This window comes from Haliaeetus leucocephalus, unplaced genomic scaffold, assembly GCF_000737465.1.
Source record: "Haliaeetus leucocephalus isolate CR32 unplaced genomic scaffold, Haliaeetus_leucocephalus-4.0 Scaffold139, whole genome shotgun sequence".
Lineage (NCBI taxonomy): Eukaryota > Metazoa > Chordata > Aves > Accipitriformes > Accipitridae > Haliaeetus > Haliaeetus leucocephalus.
In genome coordinates, this window is record NW_010972575.1 from 1506480 (window position 1) to 1526852 (window position 20373).

Here is a 20373-nt window from a genome sequence, read left to right on the forward strand (position 1 = left end):
ATATGAAAAGCTTGTATGCGAAGGTCCACTCAACGTCGGTTCATTTTCTTGCTAAGGTGCACAGACAGAAAATGATGCAATGAAAAAAACAAAGAGATTATTTTTTTCACATCATCAGTGCTAGCACAGGAAAACAATTTGCATTTGACAAAAAAAACCCCTCTTAAACAATACTCTTTCCTAAACCGTTAAAATGAAGATGGGTGAGACTGCTTCAAGGAAGAATGGCTTTTGAATAAAACAAAAGAGATTAAGTAGTTGGGTCATTATATTTTTAAATTTTTATTTCATTGTCTCAATCTAGTAACAAAAGTAGCACAAAAGGTGGTACTCGTAAAAAAGGCAGGACAGGCTTCAAGAAATCTTCTGCTGAAGAAAGCCAAAAATGTGCAGCAACAACAAAAAGGCTGCTTGAAGTGAAAAAAAAAGAAACTGCATTAGTCATTTATAATTATCAAAATATTATTTTAAAGAAACAAAACTCCCTTAAGACATGCAGATTGGTAAGAAAAGAAAGACAGTTTTCCACAACTTACAATCTTAAAGTACGTTTGCTGAAAAACAAAGAGCAGTTGAATTAGAAGACAAAAAAGTTAAAAAGCATGGTCTACGCCAACAAGGAAGAACCAACCAACCACTGCTGAGGACCATAGGAGGGCCCCCCCCCAAGACACCCATCAAAATCCACAAGTGGGATTAGCAGTGTGGTGTCACAAAACCCAAGAAAAATACAAAATAAGAATTACAAAAGAAGTAAACAGTTTTGTCAGAGTATCAAAAACCAACAATACCACACACCACCAAGAATAATAAGTCATTAACCTTTCATTTCCAAAGCCTGTAGATTAGAAGATCCAAAAATCCAGAGGTGAGAGAACTCCAAGAAAAAGAAAACAAACAACAACAACAACAAAAAAAAAACAATAAAGGGGAAAAAAACCATTTCTGTAATTTTTTAGGGGGGGACACATCATTTTCAACTTTACGAAGTTAAAAGAAAAAAAGGATTGAAGAAGAACAAAAATAAAAACCTTTACGAAAGATAAGACAAAAAGAAGATAGTCCATGTTGTCTTCTGCATGTCTGCTACTGTTCTCCAGACCATCTTGGCTTTGGTCCAGGACAAGAACAGCTAAGGAAGAAAAAAAATGATCTTTTTTTGCTCCAGTTGGACAAAAAAAAGAGGAAGGAAAAAAAAAGAAAAAAAAAGAAGAAAAAGAAGAAGAAGAAAAAGAAGAAGAAGAAAAAGAAGAAAAAGAAAAAAAGAGGGACAAATGGTACGCTGTGACTGGGCTATGGCCAGAAGACCTGGATATGCTTTCTTCGAAGCATATCACAAATCAAATTATCTTTTTTTTTTTTTTTTTTTTTTTTTTTTTTAATGAACAAACAAAAAAGGGAAAGGAAAAGGGAGTGTGCAGAAAGAAAGGTCACAATATGAGAGTCACTGATCATAACCAAACAGGACAAAGGAAAAAAAAAATCAGATGATGGACATTTCTGTGGTTTGTTTTTTTTTGTTTGTTTGTTTTTTTTTTTCCTTAAAAAAAAAAAAACCAACAAAAAAACAGGACAAAGATGAGAGGGATGAAAGGACAGAAAGAATGAGTAAGATCATTCTGTGAACGTTAGTTCAGCACTCTTACCTCTTATTGGTGTACCACCTGGGTGGATAATATGAATGCAAATAAGATTAGAAAGAAGAAGCATTAGTACGAGAAGAAGGAGGCTAGGGCTTTGGAAGAAGAATCAAATTAGATTTACAGAATTAAATAAGGTCTTAAGAGAAACTTGAATTACTCTACTGTTAAAACAGGAATATATTAGATAGTATTATCAGGTTATAAAAGCAAGTTGCATTGTACCACAAAGGGCAAAAAGGCTACAATTGGCTGCATTGCCATTCTCAGAGTAGCATCTGAGTTCTTATGTGTTTGGTTATATAGGGTTAGAAATATATCGAATATGCCTCAAATACTTAAAGGAAACTTTACAATACTGTACTTATTACATAGTTTAGGAATATATTGGAAATTCTATTTAAATATATATATATATAAATCTATATATATATAAAAAGAGGATACACTGAAGGTTATCTCAAAACAAACACTGTAGTTTAGGCTGGATTATGGCATTTACTGTTCTACAGCTATGTGACACGTGTACTGTTTCTTTTAGGTGTTGCTATGACTGATAAGACAACATTTCTGTGGAGGTGTGCGTGTGCGCCACTATAGGGATCTGGTGACTACACTGACTGTTAGTAAAATGCATGCCATGCATTTTAAGAATAATAATAGTAATCATATAATAATAATCATAATAATCATAATAATCATAATAGTCTGAATATGGAAATTAGTGGGGGTGAAGTGCGCTTCAGAACTAAGCACTTACCAATAGATTCTGGAGATTTAAATACGGAGAGAAGAAAGACAGCATAAAAATATTATTATATTCCTTATAATTTGGTACAAAGTTTTCAGTTAAAACTTTATATACTAAATCATCTATGTCACATGTGAAAAATTAAGTCTTAATTTACATTAACAGAAGGTTAATTTACACAGTTCTGCTGACAACAAGCAAAAAGTCAGTTAACAAGACGATTTAACATCACAGGACAGGTCAAAAGCTGAGAATTCTGGGAAGACATGTGATTAAACAACTTAGATTCTACAACGATATCTACTACAATTGCCAAAGAAAAAAAGCTCATTATATCCCCATTATCTTATTTAGGGATAAGCTTTAAACTTTATAAATTTAGAGGTTTTTTTGTTTGTTTTTTTTTTTAATCTAAAGAGAGCAAAAGAATAAACTAGGGCAGGAGGAGAGTGAAAGAACTGCTAGGGAGGTGCAAGGGGCAAAGAGAGAGAGAGCAGCAAAAGCTGGATTCTACACCAAAAGCAGACTTCTGTAGATCCAGAAAATGTAGGGTTCATAAAGCTTTAGCGTGGGCGCACACTACTGTGGCTAAATGTGTTGGAAAAATGCTCAGCCAGCAAAAAAACTTTATTCCATAGATTACCCAAGGATTTCTTTTCCTTTTTTTTTTTTTTAAATTTTCTTTTTAAGGTATAATTGTGCATGGGAAAAAGTACTGTGTTTTATGTATTTGTGAGAGGAAAGAAGATGTGTCCAAACTGGCTAATCTTTGGTGGAGTCAAATGTGGAAAAGACAGCACAAAACACATTTTAAATTTTAATTGAAGTGTCTAATGCAGGTTTTGGTTTTGATGAATATAATCATTGGTACTCCTTGCAATTTCTGAATGAAGTCCAATGTTGAAATAAATTTGTTAAAAAAAAACTAAAAAGGAAAGAAGAAAGAAAGAGGAGAAAATGGATCCATCAAGTACTGCAAAAAGCAGTAAAGAAAAAAATTATCAAAAAGTACAGTCACAGCAGTGAGCAATGTGGAGTAAACAGAAGCTGCAAAACACAGAGACAGACTCTAGAAAAGGCTATGACAACATCACAGACATGGACAACACACTCAGTAACACAGAAAAGAGAGGAGGAAGAGAACTTATTACCTATAAAAAAAAATTAAAAAAAAAAAAAAAAAGGAAGAGAAAGAAAAGAAAGAAAAGGTGAGAGAGAACAACTCTGGGCGTTAGTAGAAACAGTAAGAAGACCCTACCTGAGCGTAACTGCTTGATGCGGCCATTGTTGTTGCTTGTGTCAACAGGTAAGAAATCTTTGAACCAAGTTATTTCGGGATCAGGATTGCCACTGGCTGCACATAGCATGGTAGCTGTACGAGTTCGTTCAACCACCTTCAGCTGTGGGCCCATATCAATGGTGGGGAAACCTCGGGGAATTTGATCCTCTGCAAAAGAAATATATGATTTGAAGGATTTCACATTAGTTATGTAGCAACTGATGAAATCCCCAATCACCACCCTGCTTAATGTTCCAGGGTTCCTTAATTGTTCGTATGCAAGGAACTGATGCAAAAAAGATACTCAGGCAGTATTTTTGGTAACTTACAGTGATCAAAATGCTGATAGAAAATAGAAAGTTCATAAAAACGTGGCTAGAAACTTTATACTTACTTATAAAATGCATTAAATTGGCATAGATACTGTATGTAGTGCATAATCATTAGACTCCCAGTATGGTACTTTACAACACTGATGTTGCTCTGTTTGCGAGAGTCCTTATTATTTTATACAAAAGATTGACTTACTATGCCTATCAACAACAGGGAAATAACCCTTTCTTTACATGAGTCAAGTACATAAGGAAGTGTGATCACACAGTATAGAATTTGGCCAAGGACTTAGGAGACCCAAGTTATATCTCTTGCTTTCATCATTATTACCTATGTGCTGTTGGTCTTAACATTTAATGTCCCTGTGCTTCACTTGTCCATCTGTAAGATGGGTATGACAGAGCTTTACTGCTAAAGTGGCAGGACGTTCATAATGACCTTCAATGGAAACAACTGTGTCAACTAAACCACTCAGAAATGGTAAAAAATCTCACCCTAGTGCAGTCAATAGCAAAATACTAAGTAGACTGAACAAGAGAAATTTGCCTTCTTAAGATGATACACACTAGCAAGTAACACTGGAAGCACAGTGGGATCAGGCAATTTCTCAGAAATCAAGTTAGCATAGGTAAAATAATCTATTTGAACTACAACATCTTGCTCTTAATTTCCATTAATACAGCAATTTTTTTTTTTAAATAATGGCTGTAATTTCACTTCAAAAAGGAAGCAAAAAAAACCAAAGAAAGAGGATCAATACTAGCTATAAAACACATATCTTATTTAAATGTTTTCATTGGTGGTTACTGACATGCAATTGATGAAGAGATAAAATTAACTTAGAAGAAATTGTTCAGTGTCAACTCTCTTTCATGAAAAATGCATCATATTTCCAAATAGTCTCAGGGAAGTCTTCAGACTTTTCTGAAAAGTGTATAGCAAGTAAGTACATCCTATAAATCTTTGCAGTTCTTGGGATCTGCTACCACTCACAAGCTACTTAATTACTTGCAATACAAATGAACATAGATACTACCCTGGTATAGCAAACACAATTCTCCAGTAAGTTTGCATAACCCTTCAGAGCTAGTATTTCTATCAGTCAGTGATAAGTGTCAAATCATTCACTGGCTGTAAGCTCTTCCCAAAGAAAGTATGTTTCATGTCTGTTTATAAACATGAAGTCTTTACTTTGGGAGTAACTGACAAGACTTGAGTTGTGATACAGAACAGGATTTTTATGACCTGACCTTTCCTTTCCTAGTTGGTTCGTACAGAAAACCCTGGAGTCCCTTTTGCAAATACCTAAGTGTACAACAAAGATAATCTATCTTGAATACTAATAGGATGGAGTAGTAAAGAGCTTTCCTTTCTTATTTTTAATAAGGGTAATTAAATTCCATCCATCCCCCTTATGCATAGAATCTCTCTGAATGAATGCTGTTCATGAAATTTTCATGAGAAACATCACAATGTAACAGATTCAAATACCAAGAACTCTTATATTTTTGACAGTTGTGGCCTGTTTCCAATCTGGCTTTCAGGTATTTGGCAATAAACCCCAATATTCAACATAAAATGGACCAGGGAAATAATGAAATTTCTAATTGGAGTGCTTATCACAGTGGATTTAGTTTTTACAATGTTCATTGTTTTTTTTTTCTCTAAGTTTATTAGTGATTTGCACAAAACTGTCTTTACACTTTGATGATACCAAGTTTGACAGATGATCAAACACACTGTGCAAGAGAGCTGAGTATCAAATCAGTGAACAAGTGCCTCTCAGCCACAGTAAGAAAAAAGTAACTATTAGAAAATTTTGATATATCGGTAGCTCTACAACTTTACATGAGGTGAAAGGAAAAATATTTTTTACTGCTCATTGATATGCTCATTAGGCTCTAAACCATAGTATATACCACTGTTCCTTATTAAAATTCTGTTCTAGTAATTAGCTTCCAATTCATCAACAATTTAAATCAGACTTGACCTTCTCAAAGCCATTTGGTACTGTCATTTTGAGAGGCCATTAAAGGGCAGATTTCTCTGTCCTTGTGCTTAGTGAGTCATACATGTAATACATATTTTGTTTAGGATGACAGATACAAGAGATTTAGAAATAGAGCACATTCTTTGAATTTGTTAGGTGTCTTAACAGCACTGGCTTCGATTACTGGCATTAAAGGAATGCCTTTAGTACTGTGCTAGTATCATTTCCAATGGCTGGAAGAGCTCTACAAAAGTTATTTTTCACAGAATGTATGATCTAAACAACACAGAGAGACAATTACAAAGACTGGTTACCACATGAACCCTTAAAAGAGAGAATGATGCGAAATGGCCTTGCCTCATTTCCCACCATGGTTTTTCATAGTATTTCTAAACTGTCTCTCTGTGTATTCGGTCTGTTTGATATTGCTCATCTGTAAACAATGTCCTTGAGATTCCTACCTCTGCTGCCAGTTTTGTCAAAGTGGTAATTGCTTCCCTTTCTTTTTCATGTATGAAAAAATCACGTTAACCTCTACGTTCAGATTTCAGTGTAAGCATACCTATAGACATTGTCCAACACATAATTTCACATGTTGTCGCACCTGTCTTAGAGGTGAGCCTGCCCTCACAAATACAACAGCTTTTAGAGTAGAGACTTAAACTCAGCTTTTACGGGTAAACAGTAATTTTGATGGAGTGGTATCTTGAAAACACCAAGTTAAATTATGCCTACCAAAAAAGAAACAATACTTACCTTTAAGAGGATCTACAGAAAAAAACTCTGAACAAAGCTGTGCCACAACTGTATATCATAAACTCTACTCATCCTTTAACTGTGTTTTCTCTCATCTTAAAGGGAAAAGTGTGCTGTTGCAAACTCTCTTTTTTAAATTACATAATTCTTTCATAAGATTTCAGGAACTTCCCAAGCTATGTCTGAAGGTATACTGACTGTCAAGCCTGCGCATATACAAAAGCTGGATCCAAAGAAAGAAGAGGATTTCATCCAAATCCAGTACAATGGATTTGACTCTTCATGATAAACCCACTTAGGTGTACCACACAGCTAAACAAAGAGAAAAATAGTGATCTTCATCTAGCATTTGTGCCACACCTTCTTAACTTTTTGACTACTTTTTCCATAAAAAGCTACTTTCAGATCATGTCTAGGCCCTGCTGGCAGCAAGAAGAGTGGCAGCTTTTAGAAACAGATTGGGTCTTAAAGTCTTGAATTCTTCATGGCTACCTTGCTGAATCACTTTGGCAATCAGCATCATGTTTTAACAAGAAAGACACAATAGTGTTGAATAATATTCTCAATTACAGTACCTTATGACAATATTACTATGATACGGATATGAAGTACAAATGTGAAACACCCAAAGCAAATTGTGATGACTTGGGTTGTGGTTTATGGAGTATAAAGGCAAGGCAATAGCACCAGGGTCCAAGACTGGACAGTTGACTTGAAAACTGGGTAATATTTCTGTTAAGTATTTCTTTCCACATTAACTATTTGCACCATCAAAACACCCATATTCCAGAATATCCATATTAACCTGTAGTTAAATCTGTGTAATCTGCCAAACATACATAGTCAAAGTGTTTCACTGTGCCTCTTAAAAATTGTTATCCTGTGTGAACCAATTATTCTCGTTGTGGAAATGGAGTGTGGTTCTCCATTTTATTCAGGAAGAAAAAAACGTCTATTTCAAGATTCACTGATAGCTTTGCCACAGGCAAATTTTAGTTATTCTGTAGCTCACAGAATAAAAAGGCACACATGGAGTATTCCCAGAATTCACTATAGATACTGAAGATAAACTGCTGCAATAAAGTTTATTATTTCAAAGAACAGTGTAAATAAAGCTTTTATTTTCACTATTCCAGATGGCAGCAGCATATAATTTGCACTGGTTTGACATCATGACCGTATTATTCAAAATCATTCTTCCTGCAACTGAACTGAACACAGGATGGAGAACAGTAAAATCAAAGATAGTAGGGGAGGGAGGAAAAGAAACATTTTGCAGCAAAGTTGGTATTCTGTACTACTATTGAAAAACTATGCATATGAATAAACTGAAAAATAAAAACAAAGCTGTTTCTAAATATACATAAAAGACTAATTTGGATTAAAAAGATATAAAGCATCACAAAAGTGCCAGTTAATAAACAGTATTCCTACTGAAATATTTTACAAGGTAAATTTTGCTAAAAATGTAATTATCAACACACAATAAATTCTTTTCCCAGGGTCCTTTGTTCAAAGCTGCTATATACAGATGGATACTTTTACTTAGTGGTGCTGTAAGTCAGTAAAGGAGGGTAATGGCTAGACTGTAAGAATAGATCTAGGTATCTGTTGGGATTTGTCTTAAATTTCACACAATTATACCACACAAGGAAAGGAAATTAGACATCTATAAGATGATCAGAGACTCACTAACAGTTAGTAAATATTCAGCAAGAGAACAGCTGCCCATACCATCCAACTAAAAACCACGCATTTAAAAATATTCTTCCTATATTGAAGAGATTTGCAAAGCTCTTCTGATGCAAAAGAAAACAAATTTGTTTAGTAGCTCTGTATACAATTACCCTGCAAATTGCAGAGTAATGTCTATATAACAGAACATAGAGCCACTTAAACTGAATTATCATTTGCATGAATGTTGAAGCAGCAATTTCACATTGCATTAAATCAGTTAACATTCATTGTTATTAACACTTAGCCTTAAATAAGTTCCTTGTTTTAACAAATAAGTGCATTGAGCCTTTGAAATTAGATATCTTCATAAGGACATGAAAATGCAAAAAGGAATTTGCACCTTTTGGCAGTTCTTAAAATCTGCTAAACTAAAGACTGCACATAGCAAGCTCTTTCCAAAGTGACCTGTCTCACTCCTGTGAACAATGAAATACCTCTCACTCTCCTTTAGCAATGACATTCCAAACAACAAGAATTAACATTTGGAGAGTCATCATTCATAGTAAACACAAGCCTTCAAATAAGGGTTTATTCTCACATTTGCACTCAGGCACTGTTGTAGCTTATAGCACAGCGTTATCACCCGAACATCATACACCCAAATTTGGTTATGACTAAACTTCTGGATGTCTGTTCTGCTTAATGGGAATGGAAAGGGAAATACGAAAGGCTGTGTCCTAAAAAAAAAAAAGAGGGAATCCAAGAATCCCTGCCAGATGTCCCTTCTCTAACATAAGGAGAGCCAGAATTACGGTAATGAAACAAAGGCAGAGGATGTGAAGTAGTGTTTTAAGTGCAGGGTATCATACATTTAGGAAAAGAAACACTAAACTTCTGAAGCAGAGAGGACACAGCATCTCACATATTTCCATATGCAAATGTTCACAAGAATGAAACTATGTATTTTGCAATGGTGAATAAAAGACAAGAGGACAGCAAATGGCAGTGATATGAATTTCCATGATTACCATTTCTAATTTGAAGCTTAGTTTCCAGACAGGGTTAGGATTTAGATTACATTAAATCAGGGTTAAATTGGGGCTTGCCAAGAATGAGGATTAGGAAAACGCATGATTGCTCTATCCAGTCAATATTTTTAACACACTAATATTTGTGGTTTTACATCCTCTGCACTTCAATTTGAAAAATAAAGAGGAAAGAATAAGAGTAGTGCAGTGATGGCAGTCTTTGCTTTAAGCTTTAATTTTTCACTTCACACACAGTTTTATGGTGCAGTAAATAATGAGATCTGCAGCAGGTTCATATGTACAGCAGAGCGCACTTCTTATGTTAGTAGTCTGAATATGCAGATTGGTCCAGAACACATAAAAGCATTCCTTCCCCCCCCTCCCTCCTTTCTACTCATTAATACTCTGTGTTAAAGTATTGATATTAGTAAACATATATGGCACTTTTAATAAGTAATTAGCTTATATTAATTCTTAAATATAATGCAATAAATCATCACAATAAAATTGTAACATACTAATTTGAACTGAGAAGGGGGCAGAAGCATCTTGGTTTTGCTTCACCACAGAGGTCAAGAGAAAAAAAGTGAGCAGTCTGGCAAAGGAGTTGTCAGACCATACAGTTCCTTTCTCCCTCCTTCCTCTCCATCTGCATTACATGTCTAAACCTGTGCCTAAACCTAAAGGAGTTGTAATACTGCCTAAGACAGTCAAACAATCTCAGCTTGTGATCAACGGCCATTTCTGTTACTGATGTTACACAGCTTCCAATGACTTGCTTCCTCAATGCCATAATCTTACTGAATACTTTTTAATGCAGCCTATATACTCTGCAGCCCGAACTGACAACTATAAACTATACTAACTGCATTAATGTCACAGCTGCAAAATTTAAGGACCTGACAAAGGAACTGTAGTGGCAAAACCATCAACTCTGTTTAAGTCTTGTTTTCAAAGGAGAATAATACTGTGTTTTGTTTTGTTTTGTTTCGTTTTCTAGGCCAGCATCAAACTTGTGCATTTTAGAAAGAGAAATGGGAGGATTTTCACTTTGGTAAGTGGATAAAAAGGCACCCCAGAAGGCCTACAGTTTGGTCCCTTAGAAGAAGGGACCTCAAGTTTTGACAAAAGATGCTTGGGTCAGGACATTAAAAGCACTTTTGGTGCAGTGAATTAAACAGCAAGTTATTCAAGGTAGAGGCTATGCATTCCAACTGCTTTTTACGGTGCCTGAACAACAGTGCACCCACACAGATGTAGCAATTTGGATGTTATTGCAGTATTTCAATAAATAGCAAACATAATGATGAATAACAAACAACGGAAGTGCTATTAATGCTGAAGAGAATGAGAAGAAAGAGATATGTTGTCAGAACAGAAAATGAACTCTGGAAAAACACAGTTGAAGAGGATATCCCTTGAAACTCAGTATTATTAAGCATTACACTAATGTTACTGGTACAAAATATGCACGTTTTTTCTATGTCTAATGCAGCATTCATGTTCATTGGTCTGAAGAGCATGCTTAGAACATTCATAAGACTTACATGACTACAGATAAGTGACTGTAAAAAAATCAGATATAGTAGCTTCTCATTTTTGTGGTTTGTTTGCTTTTTTTTAAAGTCTTTCCAGCTCTGTGAACATCTTCCTGAATAGCTCTCGTGCCCACCTATGCCAACAATCCCTCTCTCTCACAGATATCGAGAAGACACCTAGGGATCTGTTAGCAGGGAAGGATAGGTGTAGGAGAAGGGAAGAGAGTAAATATGAATTTCTTTTTTGCTTTGGGTGGGTTTCACCACGTAAGTTGAAATAGCTTTGAGGAAGTGTCCAGACAAGGAAGCTAAAGGGTATTTTCTTCTGGGGGAGACACAGCCATTCACTTCTGTTCTGGAAGAATACAGAAGAGCTTTCTCTGTAGCAGACAACACACATTGCTTAAACCCCAGCCTTCTCACAGTTCCATGCCCAAGTTCAATAATTACTGCTGTCTGATAAATACCCTTTAATGAGTATGGAGTTACACAGCAGAACCTCATATTAACACTTAAGAGTATACATGTGGATGAAGGCATATATATAGTAACATAGAAATGTTAGTATTTCTAAAGCCGAAGGCAGCCAAGACTTCAATGTTTTAATCTCAGAAAGACTCACAGGTTCATGATGTCACATACATAGTTTTGCTATGGATTATTTTGCTCCCCAAACCCAATGTTAGAACTGGCTGTGGCCTGTGACTTTGACTCTACCTGAAATTTTGCTGCTGCCCTAAACTGAAGTAAATGGGACTAGTCTGGGATTTAGCATGTTTCATGTTATAAAAGGAAGCACTGTTTTCATCAATGATAGATAACCTCTGTACTCTGAGTTACTGTGTGGAAGAAAATACTCAACATTCTGTCATGCCTTCTAGCACAGCGGAGGCCTGCCTTCGAAGCAGGCACAGAGGGCCTGGTGATGCAAGGCACTGCTCACTCTGATCCACTGAGAGCTAGCACTTGTGTTCTTCCAAAGCATCTTTCACAATAGTAATCATATGGCCTTGAAAGAGCTATTGTGAACTGTTGTGAACTGAACTGAGCAAACTGAAGCAGGCCTTCTGGAAGACTGAAGGAGACAGATGTACTTTAAACATGACACTTTCATATTTGTCTAGCAACAGCAGCTAATAGTTCTCATGGAACTGTAAATGAGTAATGACATTGGGATTCATTCATGAGATGCTGAACATAGACAAAAATGGATTTACTAAGCTTTGCTATAACTCTTGCTGCAATTTACTCAACTAATTACTCCACAAATTATATTGTCACTGTCGTGGTTTAACCCCAGCCAGCAACTAAGCACCACGCAGCCACTCACTCACTCCCCCCCCATCCAGCGGGATGGGGAAGAAAATTGGGAAAAAAGAAGTAAAACACCTGGGTTGACATAAGAATGGTTTAATAGAACAGAAAAGAAGAAACTAATAATGATAATGATAACACTAATAAAATGACAACAGTAGTAATAAAAGGATTGGAATATACAAATGATGCGCAGGGCAATTGCTCACCACCCGCCGACCGACACCCAGCCAGTCCCCAAGCGGCGATCCCCTGCCCCCACTCCCCAGTTCCTATACTAGATGGGACGTCCCATGGTATGGAATACCCCGTTGGCCAGTTTGGGTCAGCTGCCCTATCTGTGTCCTGTGCCAACTTCTTGTGCCCCTCCAGCTTCCTCGCTGGCTGGGCATGAGAAGCTGAAAAATCCTTGACTATAGTCTAAACACTACTGAGCAACAACTGAAAACATCAGTGTTATCAACATTCTTCGCATACTGAACTCAAAACATAGCACTGTACCAGCTACTAGGAAGACAGTTAACTCTATCCCAGCTGAAACCAGGACATCACTAATTTGAAATAGGATTTTGGCTGGGCATAGGAGCATCATATGTTAAAAAGTGTTTTTTTTAAATCTGTTTTACATGCTGAGCTCAAGGTTGACACTTATAAGCCCGTCATAATTATTTAAACAAATTACAGAATTCAGTGCTATCTCTAAAAAAATACAATGAAATAAAAAATCTGCAACGGGCAGCGTAAAATGGAATTTACTACAGTCTGCAGTCTGAGTAAATATCTCCAAATTATAAAACCCAAAAATGTCATCAACAATATTTGTGAGTATTTGCTTACTAAATATTAAATTGATTTTATGTAGAGTATAGGTAAGCTTTTTGTTTTCACAGTTTCCTTTTAAGATAATTTTCTCACCAACTTTCATCTAGCTGATCAAAGATGATCCTAACAATGCAAGATGTACTTTCTAGAAAAAAGTGGAGGGGAGGGTTGGTTTTTTTGGTTTTGCTTTGTTTTGTTTATTTTGAAAGAAATTTCTGCAAATGAAAACAATAATTTGTTAACACAGATACAGCAATGTTTAAGTTCCAGTTGAATACTGTATTAGCACGGACATAAGGAAGTAGTTGTTCTGTGTAGCTGGAATTCATGGGCCTAAACAACTGCTGGGATTTTGTTCGAACAGTCCAGTGTGATTGCCAGAAGGCCAAGGGAGTCATGATGTCAGGTGGGAAGGGAGTAGGTGTGTGGGGGGTAGTGCATCTGAGAAGGAATAGAAAGTTTCGTGTTTTGACAATTATTTGAAAATTCATCGCAAACTGTTCTGTGAAAACCAGTTAATGAAGTCAAACAGCTGTGGAGAGCCAGTTCTTGCCTTTAAACAGACATAGTGTGACAGACTAAGCTTAGCATAGCATTTTATGGGTCAAGTACGTAAAAAATCAGTGTAAGCACAAAGAACCTCCATGTCAACTCTGTGGACAGAATTAACACATGATAAGTTGCATGAAAAAAGTACAAATGAAGAAAACATAATGCTTGAAAACAGAAGATGTGAATCCGTCCAGTGGTGAATTATCAGTCAGTGAGAGGCCCTATGCCACAGAAACAACACAACTGACTGAGAGCACCAGGGCTGTGTCTGATTTCAACAATGGAAGTGTTTCTTCTTGGATTTACTAGTAAAAACAGCTGTCATCCATTTTATAGCTAAATGCAAAACTTATTTCTTTTAGAGAGAAGAGATCAAACTATTTTTCTTATAGGCTGGAGATGTAGGCATGAATATTATTATACGCACTCTTTAGTAGCAAATGGGAGCAGATCAGATGTTATAGTAACTGAGAAATAATTTCTGCCACTAACTGAATATACAGCGATAAATCTTAGACTACACAACAGTATTTCAGTATTTTTTTTGTACTTGAAGAAGACTTAATAATCTATCTGTGCATGCTAAACATGTTTCTGCACTTATTTTATAAGGCATACCACTTTGAATAAGTGCTACAACATACCTCTTCTGAGTATTAACTGAAAGGCTAAGACAGGGATTATAAGAAGAAGGGTTGGTTGTTTCTGACTTCTCAGTAACTTCCAGCTCCTTTGGCACATGAAGAAAACATCTTGCTAACATATAGCTAGGGTTTTTTTTGGTGTCCTTGCTTTAAATACTGTGCTTCTGGAAAAGGTTTGTCTAAACTGTTTATCCTGATGTATGAAAACCTTTGTGAAGAAGATGATTTTTAATCTTTAATTGACACATCTAAGCCTTCATATTGTTATCAGTTAGTAAGTATAATACGATCGAAATAACCAGGGAGCTGCTAAAGTCCTGTGTACAGCCCCCATCAGTTAATATGTAAAATACGGAAACAGTATCTAGACTTGATTTAGGGTTTAGGAACTAACTACTAGACAATGGGGCTTTGTAAATAAGTAGGATGTTTATGTCAGAAAAGGCAATGGATTGTGGTCTGGTCAATAAACATTGAAGAACCACTTGGAACTGCCAAGACTAGAGAAGAAGTAGGTAAAAGGTAATTCCTACAGGGGGAGATCGCGACCACCGACTCATTGACCACCTACTCAAATGATACCACCTACTCAAAAAAAGACAATGAAGGAAGAAGACAGAGTCTGTGCACTAATTTAGATGAGAGGTGAAGAAGAAAGAACCAATCATTAAAGAAAATAACAATGAATATGTATTAGTTAAGTGTATAATTATGAGGATTTCTGAGACAAGGGTGTGCTGACTGGAGACAGGCATCCATCTATGTGCATCAATGAAATTAGTTTGAAAATATCTTAACTCTGTGTGTTATTGGCTTGCACACTGAATAAATGAACCCCATTTGTGGGACAACAATATTATTGCAGGACCTGATGCAGGTATATGTGTCCATAAACACTGTTACCTCCAAAGTCCCACCTTAACATTTTATCTTCCTTTAAAAAACCACCAACAAGCCACCCTGAAAAAGCACCATCAAGAGCTTTGAGAAAAACATTCTCTTGAATTTTGGCCTTAAAAATCTCTATGCTTCTATGAAGCAAGAGAAAAATCTTTCTTTATTTATCAGGTTTTGTAAACTATTAGGCCAAAATTTTCCAAGGTATATATTCAAGTTCACTTTAATACATGACTTTTTGCTATTTAATAGCTGGGTTTGCACAGAAGTCAGTATCAAAGAGTTCGCAGCTGCAGAAACACTTCCACAAATTTCTTGCCTGAACATACTGGAAATCTCCCTCTGCACCAAAATGTCTGAAAGCTTTTGGAAAATGTCAGCAAGTACCTGGCAAATTTCCATATCTCTATTATGATGCCTGTGATCACCTTTACCACCTCATATAGAAAGTAGGATGACATGAACTGCTGATGCTAACTTAAGTCTTCAAAAGAAAACCAAAATAATGGCTTTGCCAGGTGATGTCCTGCTGAAGTCTTGAACAACTGAGAGCAAGCATACTTAAGTGTATCTACCAGTTTTAAATGAGCTTACAGAAACCATCTTTCTCACAACAAAATCTAAAAAAAAAAAAAAAAAAAATTAAATTCATGACTACCACCGCTAGTATTCTTAATTTATTTTGTGTATAAATTTAGGCACAAAATCTTTTGTTCCAGAAGAGGAGATAAAAATTCCTTAGAAAATATCTTAGATTAGTCACCATGAAAAGCAAAAATTAATCCAACTATCAGCTGTAAGTTATTGCTTCCTGTTTCAACTTAATGACAATGCAGGACATGAGAAACTATCAAGGGTTTAAAAGTCAGGATACATCAGCTGCAAATTGGGGGACTATATTTCTAATGATTTTGAATCAAGAAAAAGTGTATATCCATTATCCAGCAGCAAAATATGTAGTAATGCTAAATAAACTTATGCACAACATATGCAAGGCCAACAAGTAACTTAGTGTAAATTATGTGATTTCTTCTGAGTATGCAAGATTAGCTAAAGAAGCTTTCAGAGATCTCATTCTGTCCTGTCTTTTTAACACCTGAGTAGATGTTCTTTTCAATGAAGGTAATAAAAATAATTTTAGTAACTACTATTTATGTAACATGATTCTGCAAAGCACTTCACAAAGCAGACTTATCCATTATAGTGAAAAACAGGTAGTTACATCTCTACAGCTCCATATAATTAGAGTATATTGTTCAAATTTCATAATGAATTCCTGTTTCTTACAGTATTTAGTTTTATCATATGAAAGACAGTGAAAGCATTCACAGTATTTGAGTCTAAAAAGCACCTCCTCCAAAACAGTTTTAATGATAAAACCACTACACATTAAAAAAAGATAATTCAAAATCAGTTTTGCATCATTCTGTAACACTGCATAACTGTAAAAATTATGAAAAAACAGTATTGCTCCATATTTCTTAAACCTAGGCAGTCTGTTCCAAATAATCTCATGCAGAAAACGATTTCTTGATTGGCTGCCAATGGCTTTAAAACTTTTTCATTTCATAATTTATCTAACTTAAAGCAAATGAGTAGTCTCATTCAGAAAACTGACTGTAATGGAACTATTTATATACTTAAGTATGTTGCTGAACCAACTGTCATATTTTCTAAATTCATTGCCATTTTATTTCATAGGCTATTTCATATTATGCTTTATTCCTACTCCAAAAGCAAATCAGATCATTTACAAATTTCCCCACACACATGAAAAATATTACACTCTCTTTCTCTATATGTGAAATCAACTTGTATGCATATCACTTATCTGCCTGAAGATTCATAAAGAGCTGTTTGGATTTTATGGTGAATACCATAAAAATTTAGACGTGCATCATCAAGAACACTTCATCTCACCATGGTATTTGAGCAAGCTATTATGCTAAGGAGATACAGCATTGCAGAGAAATAAATGATTATTTTCTAATATCATGGGAAGAAAAAGGAAGCCATTTAACTGTTGTTGATATCACTAACCATCCAGCTTCCTAGGGCCTGAACAGGTAGCCATTTCATGCACACAACACTGAAAATTAGTTACTAGAAAACCAAGATAAAAGAGCAAATGATAATTTTCAAGTTGATGTTTCAGCAGTGCAGGTGGACTAACATTCACATGTGCAAACTGTGATTAAAAGTGCCACTGGATTTTATCACCATTGATGGTTAATAACTCTCCTTTTTTAGATCACAATAATATGCTAAGACAAAGGGCACTAAGCTTTTAGCACTATACCAAAGTATCTGCTAAATGGTAAGATTAGTACTTACTACCACCACCACTTGCTTTAGCAGCTACATGTTAATTGGACTACCTTTGTTATTTAGAGGTTATAAGATTGAAAGTTCACAGCTGGTGGTTGTAAGGAAGTAGGCAAACAACTACGTTCTCAGTCAGTATGAGATGTTAGTTTAATAATTATTACAATAAAACACATATGGTTTCTATTCTTCTCTTGATGTGCACATAATACTAATTAGCTTTAATAGGAGTTACAGAAGTGCATCAAAAGAATAGATGCTATATAACAGAATTCATTTTTAACACATGAAAACAGTACTGCACCTGTTTGTATGAAACCCTCACACAAAATGCTCTATAAATTGAATAGCACCTTTATTAATACTATTAACAGTGTTAAAACAGAGACATTCCTTTGATATTGATTTTATTTTACTATGCCCTTAGTGGTTTAAGTTATTTTTGTTGTTCCATCTGTGCATAAATTTATTTTCTTACAGTAAGGTTCTGGTTTACCTTTCCATATTTTTCTCTACTGTAGTATAATGAGTTATCTTTATTTCTGTAAGACTGTGCAGATGAATGCTTAGAAGGTATTTACTGAGTTTTATGCTTTGGCCTGGTATTTTTACTCTGGAGATAAGTACCTTTTAGAACCTTTTTTCCTTTTTTTTTTCTTCCCTTCCCAATTTTCTTTCAGCAGAGGAGTCTTTCAGTCAGTGTTTAGTCTTCTCTTCAAAACTGCCTCCCCAGAGAGTTGTAACTACTTGTCAATCTCCCAAAAGCAAAGACAAGAATTTAAAGCACTCCCTATATTTTAGCTGCAAAGTTAACTCCTTGGTCCCCTCCTGTTGGTGTACAAAAATTTAGCTTGAACTTGCTGGTGCTCTCAATTTTGGTTATTTGCCTAGAGCTTTGGTGGCTGTAATGCTTTTTAGTTGCAGAGAGTGTTTTGGTGAGGGCTACTGAGCCAGTGAAGTACACCTCCCATTCAAGTGTATAGTGCTGGCGTATACTTTCTTTCTGTCAGTGTGTTGTGGTGAAGGTGTTAGCTGTGGTTTTGTGGTTTGTGGTTTGCTGTTAGTGTGTGCACCATCTGTGGTTAGCACCAGAGAAAAGTAAGACTTAGGAAAATTTCACTGATGGTTACAAAGTTCTGGTGAGGATGGACTGCTTTATCCCCAAGATGACAGCTGTCCCAGTTTCAGTATTGCTTTAATGTGTCAGACAAGTGTCTCCTTACAGCACTGAACACTAGAAAGCCACTAAACGAGATTTGGTGGCACCATCACTATTCCTGAGTGTGACAATTTACTTTTCCATTTCCTAGCCTACAGTTCAGGAGGAAGCTCCCACCTCTGAAGCTGTTTAAGAGATGTTTGGGTGGTAATTGCCTTGTAAGAAGTAGGTACAGAAAACAATTACAATGACTCACCAGCTTTCTGCCTTTTCTAAGATGTTCTTCATGTGCAAAGGGACAGCTAAGTACACTCACAATTTGGTGTGAAAAAGAAAATGGGGTGTTCCAGACTACTACAATATAAAGGGTAAAAGACTGCAGGTAAAACTCCCAGAAGAATTATAAGCATGCAATTCTGAAAGAACTGATAAAGATGCAACATCTGCAATATGACTATGCATGTGAGATACTTGCGCTTAAACTCAAACCAGCCTAGTGATCACATCTGCATGCAAACTCCAAAATTTAAATGTGATGAAGACATATGTGGTACTTAAAACCTGAAAAACAATACTCAGTTTGTTTCTGAGCAGTGAATGTAATAACAGCATAATCACTCCACAGATATTAACAGTCATTTCATGTTTTCCGAATTGAGTAACACCACACTTCATTGTGGGTTTTTTTTCCACTTAAAAAAAAAAAAAATCTAGCTAGTAATAGAACATTAAGAGCAAGAGATGGTTTCTATTTCTTTTTATATACCAATATAACCACTAAATGCCAAGCAGTCACAATTCATTTCAGTGACTCTTAACGAACAACTTTGTAAATGATCAGATAGAGTCACAGAAATGAAAAATTTTCTTAAATCCTATTCCACCATTTCTAGAATTATTTCTTAAATTACTTCATGTTCACTCTAAATTAGCATCACATCACGGGGGAGATGCAAAATATGACAGAAAATATAGAAATGACATGTTTGGATACATCCAGGCACAGATTGCTGCTTCTGAACTTGAAGCTCACAAATGACAAGAATAAAGAAATAGATGTATAATACTATAAAGTCCTAGAAAGGACTAGTCATAGTAACCACTTTTAATCAGAATGTTAGCCATTCATTTTGGGTAATGGCTAATTAATTTTATTTTTTTCTATCATTTCCACGGAGGAAGAAGTCCTTCTAAAAACAGTATTAGAGATTAAAAAAAAACACAGAAAAGAAAAACCTTATCTTAGAAACACCTAACAACATTTCAGGCTGACTTCAGAGAGTATGTCAATTCTATGTTTTAATGAAGAAAAGCAGAAAGACTGATGACGATTATACAGTTTGTAGTGAACCTACATATTAGAAAGAACAGGCTTCCTTACGAGGCACTCAGCCAGTACACTCAAACTTAAAAACAGACCAGCTTCTTGTAGACACTCTTGTGTTTCAAGTGAGGAGAAGGCCACTGGATGACGTTGGTTTTGGGGAACACTATTCAGATTAGATAAAATAATTTGAGCTTCTGAACAGCATGGAAGGTATGAGACAAGGATGTCTGCTTGTGCATTTCCTACTCATACTAAGCAGCATTTGCAAGGAGTTCTGTAGACTTCTGCAGGACTGTTTTAAAGAGTCCAATGTCTATGAGCAAATACTATTTCAATACGCA

The 20373-nt window shown here is 35.6% G+C and overlaps 1 protein-coding gene across 2 annotated transcripts in view; it reads right to left on the reverse strand.

Moving 5' to 3' along the window:
• PTPRD (protein tyrosine phosphatase, receptor type, D) overlaps nt 1-20373 on the reverse strand; it is a 290979-nt gene that overhangs the window by 139342 nt on the left and 131264 nt on the right. For both annotated transcript variants that reach the window (XM_010586057.1, XM_010586056.1), the window contains exon 4: nt 3650-3838. In XM_010586057.1, coding sequence (XP_010584359.1) covers nt 3650-3838 — 189 coding nt within the window. The remainder of the gene's footprint in view (nt 1-3649; nt 3839-20373) is intronic.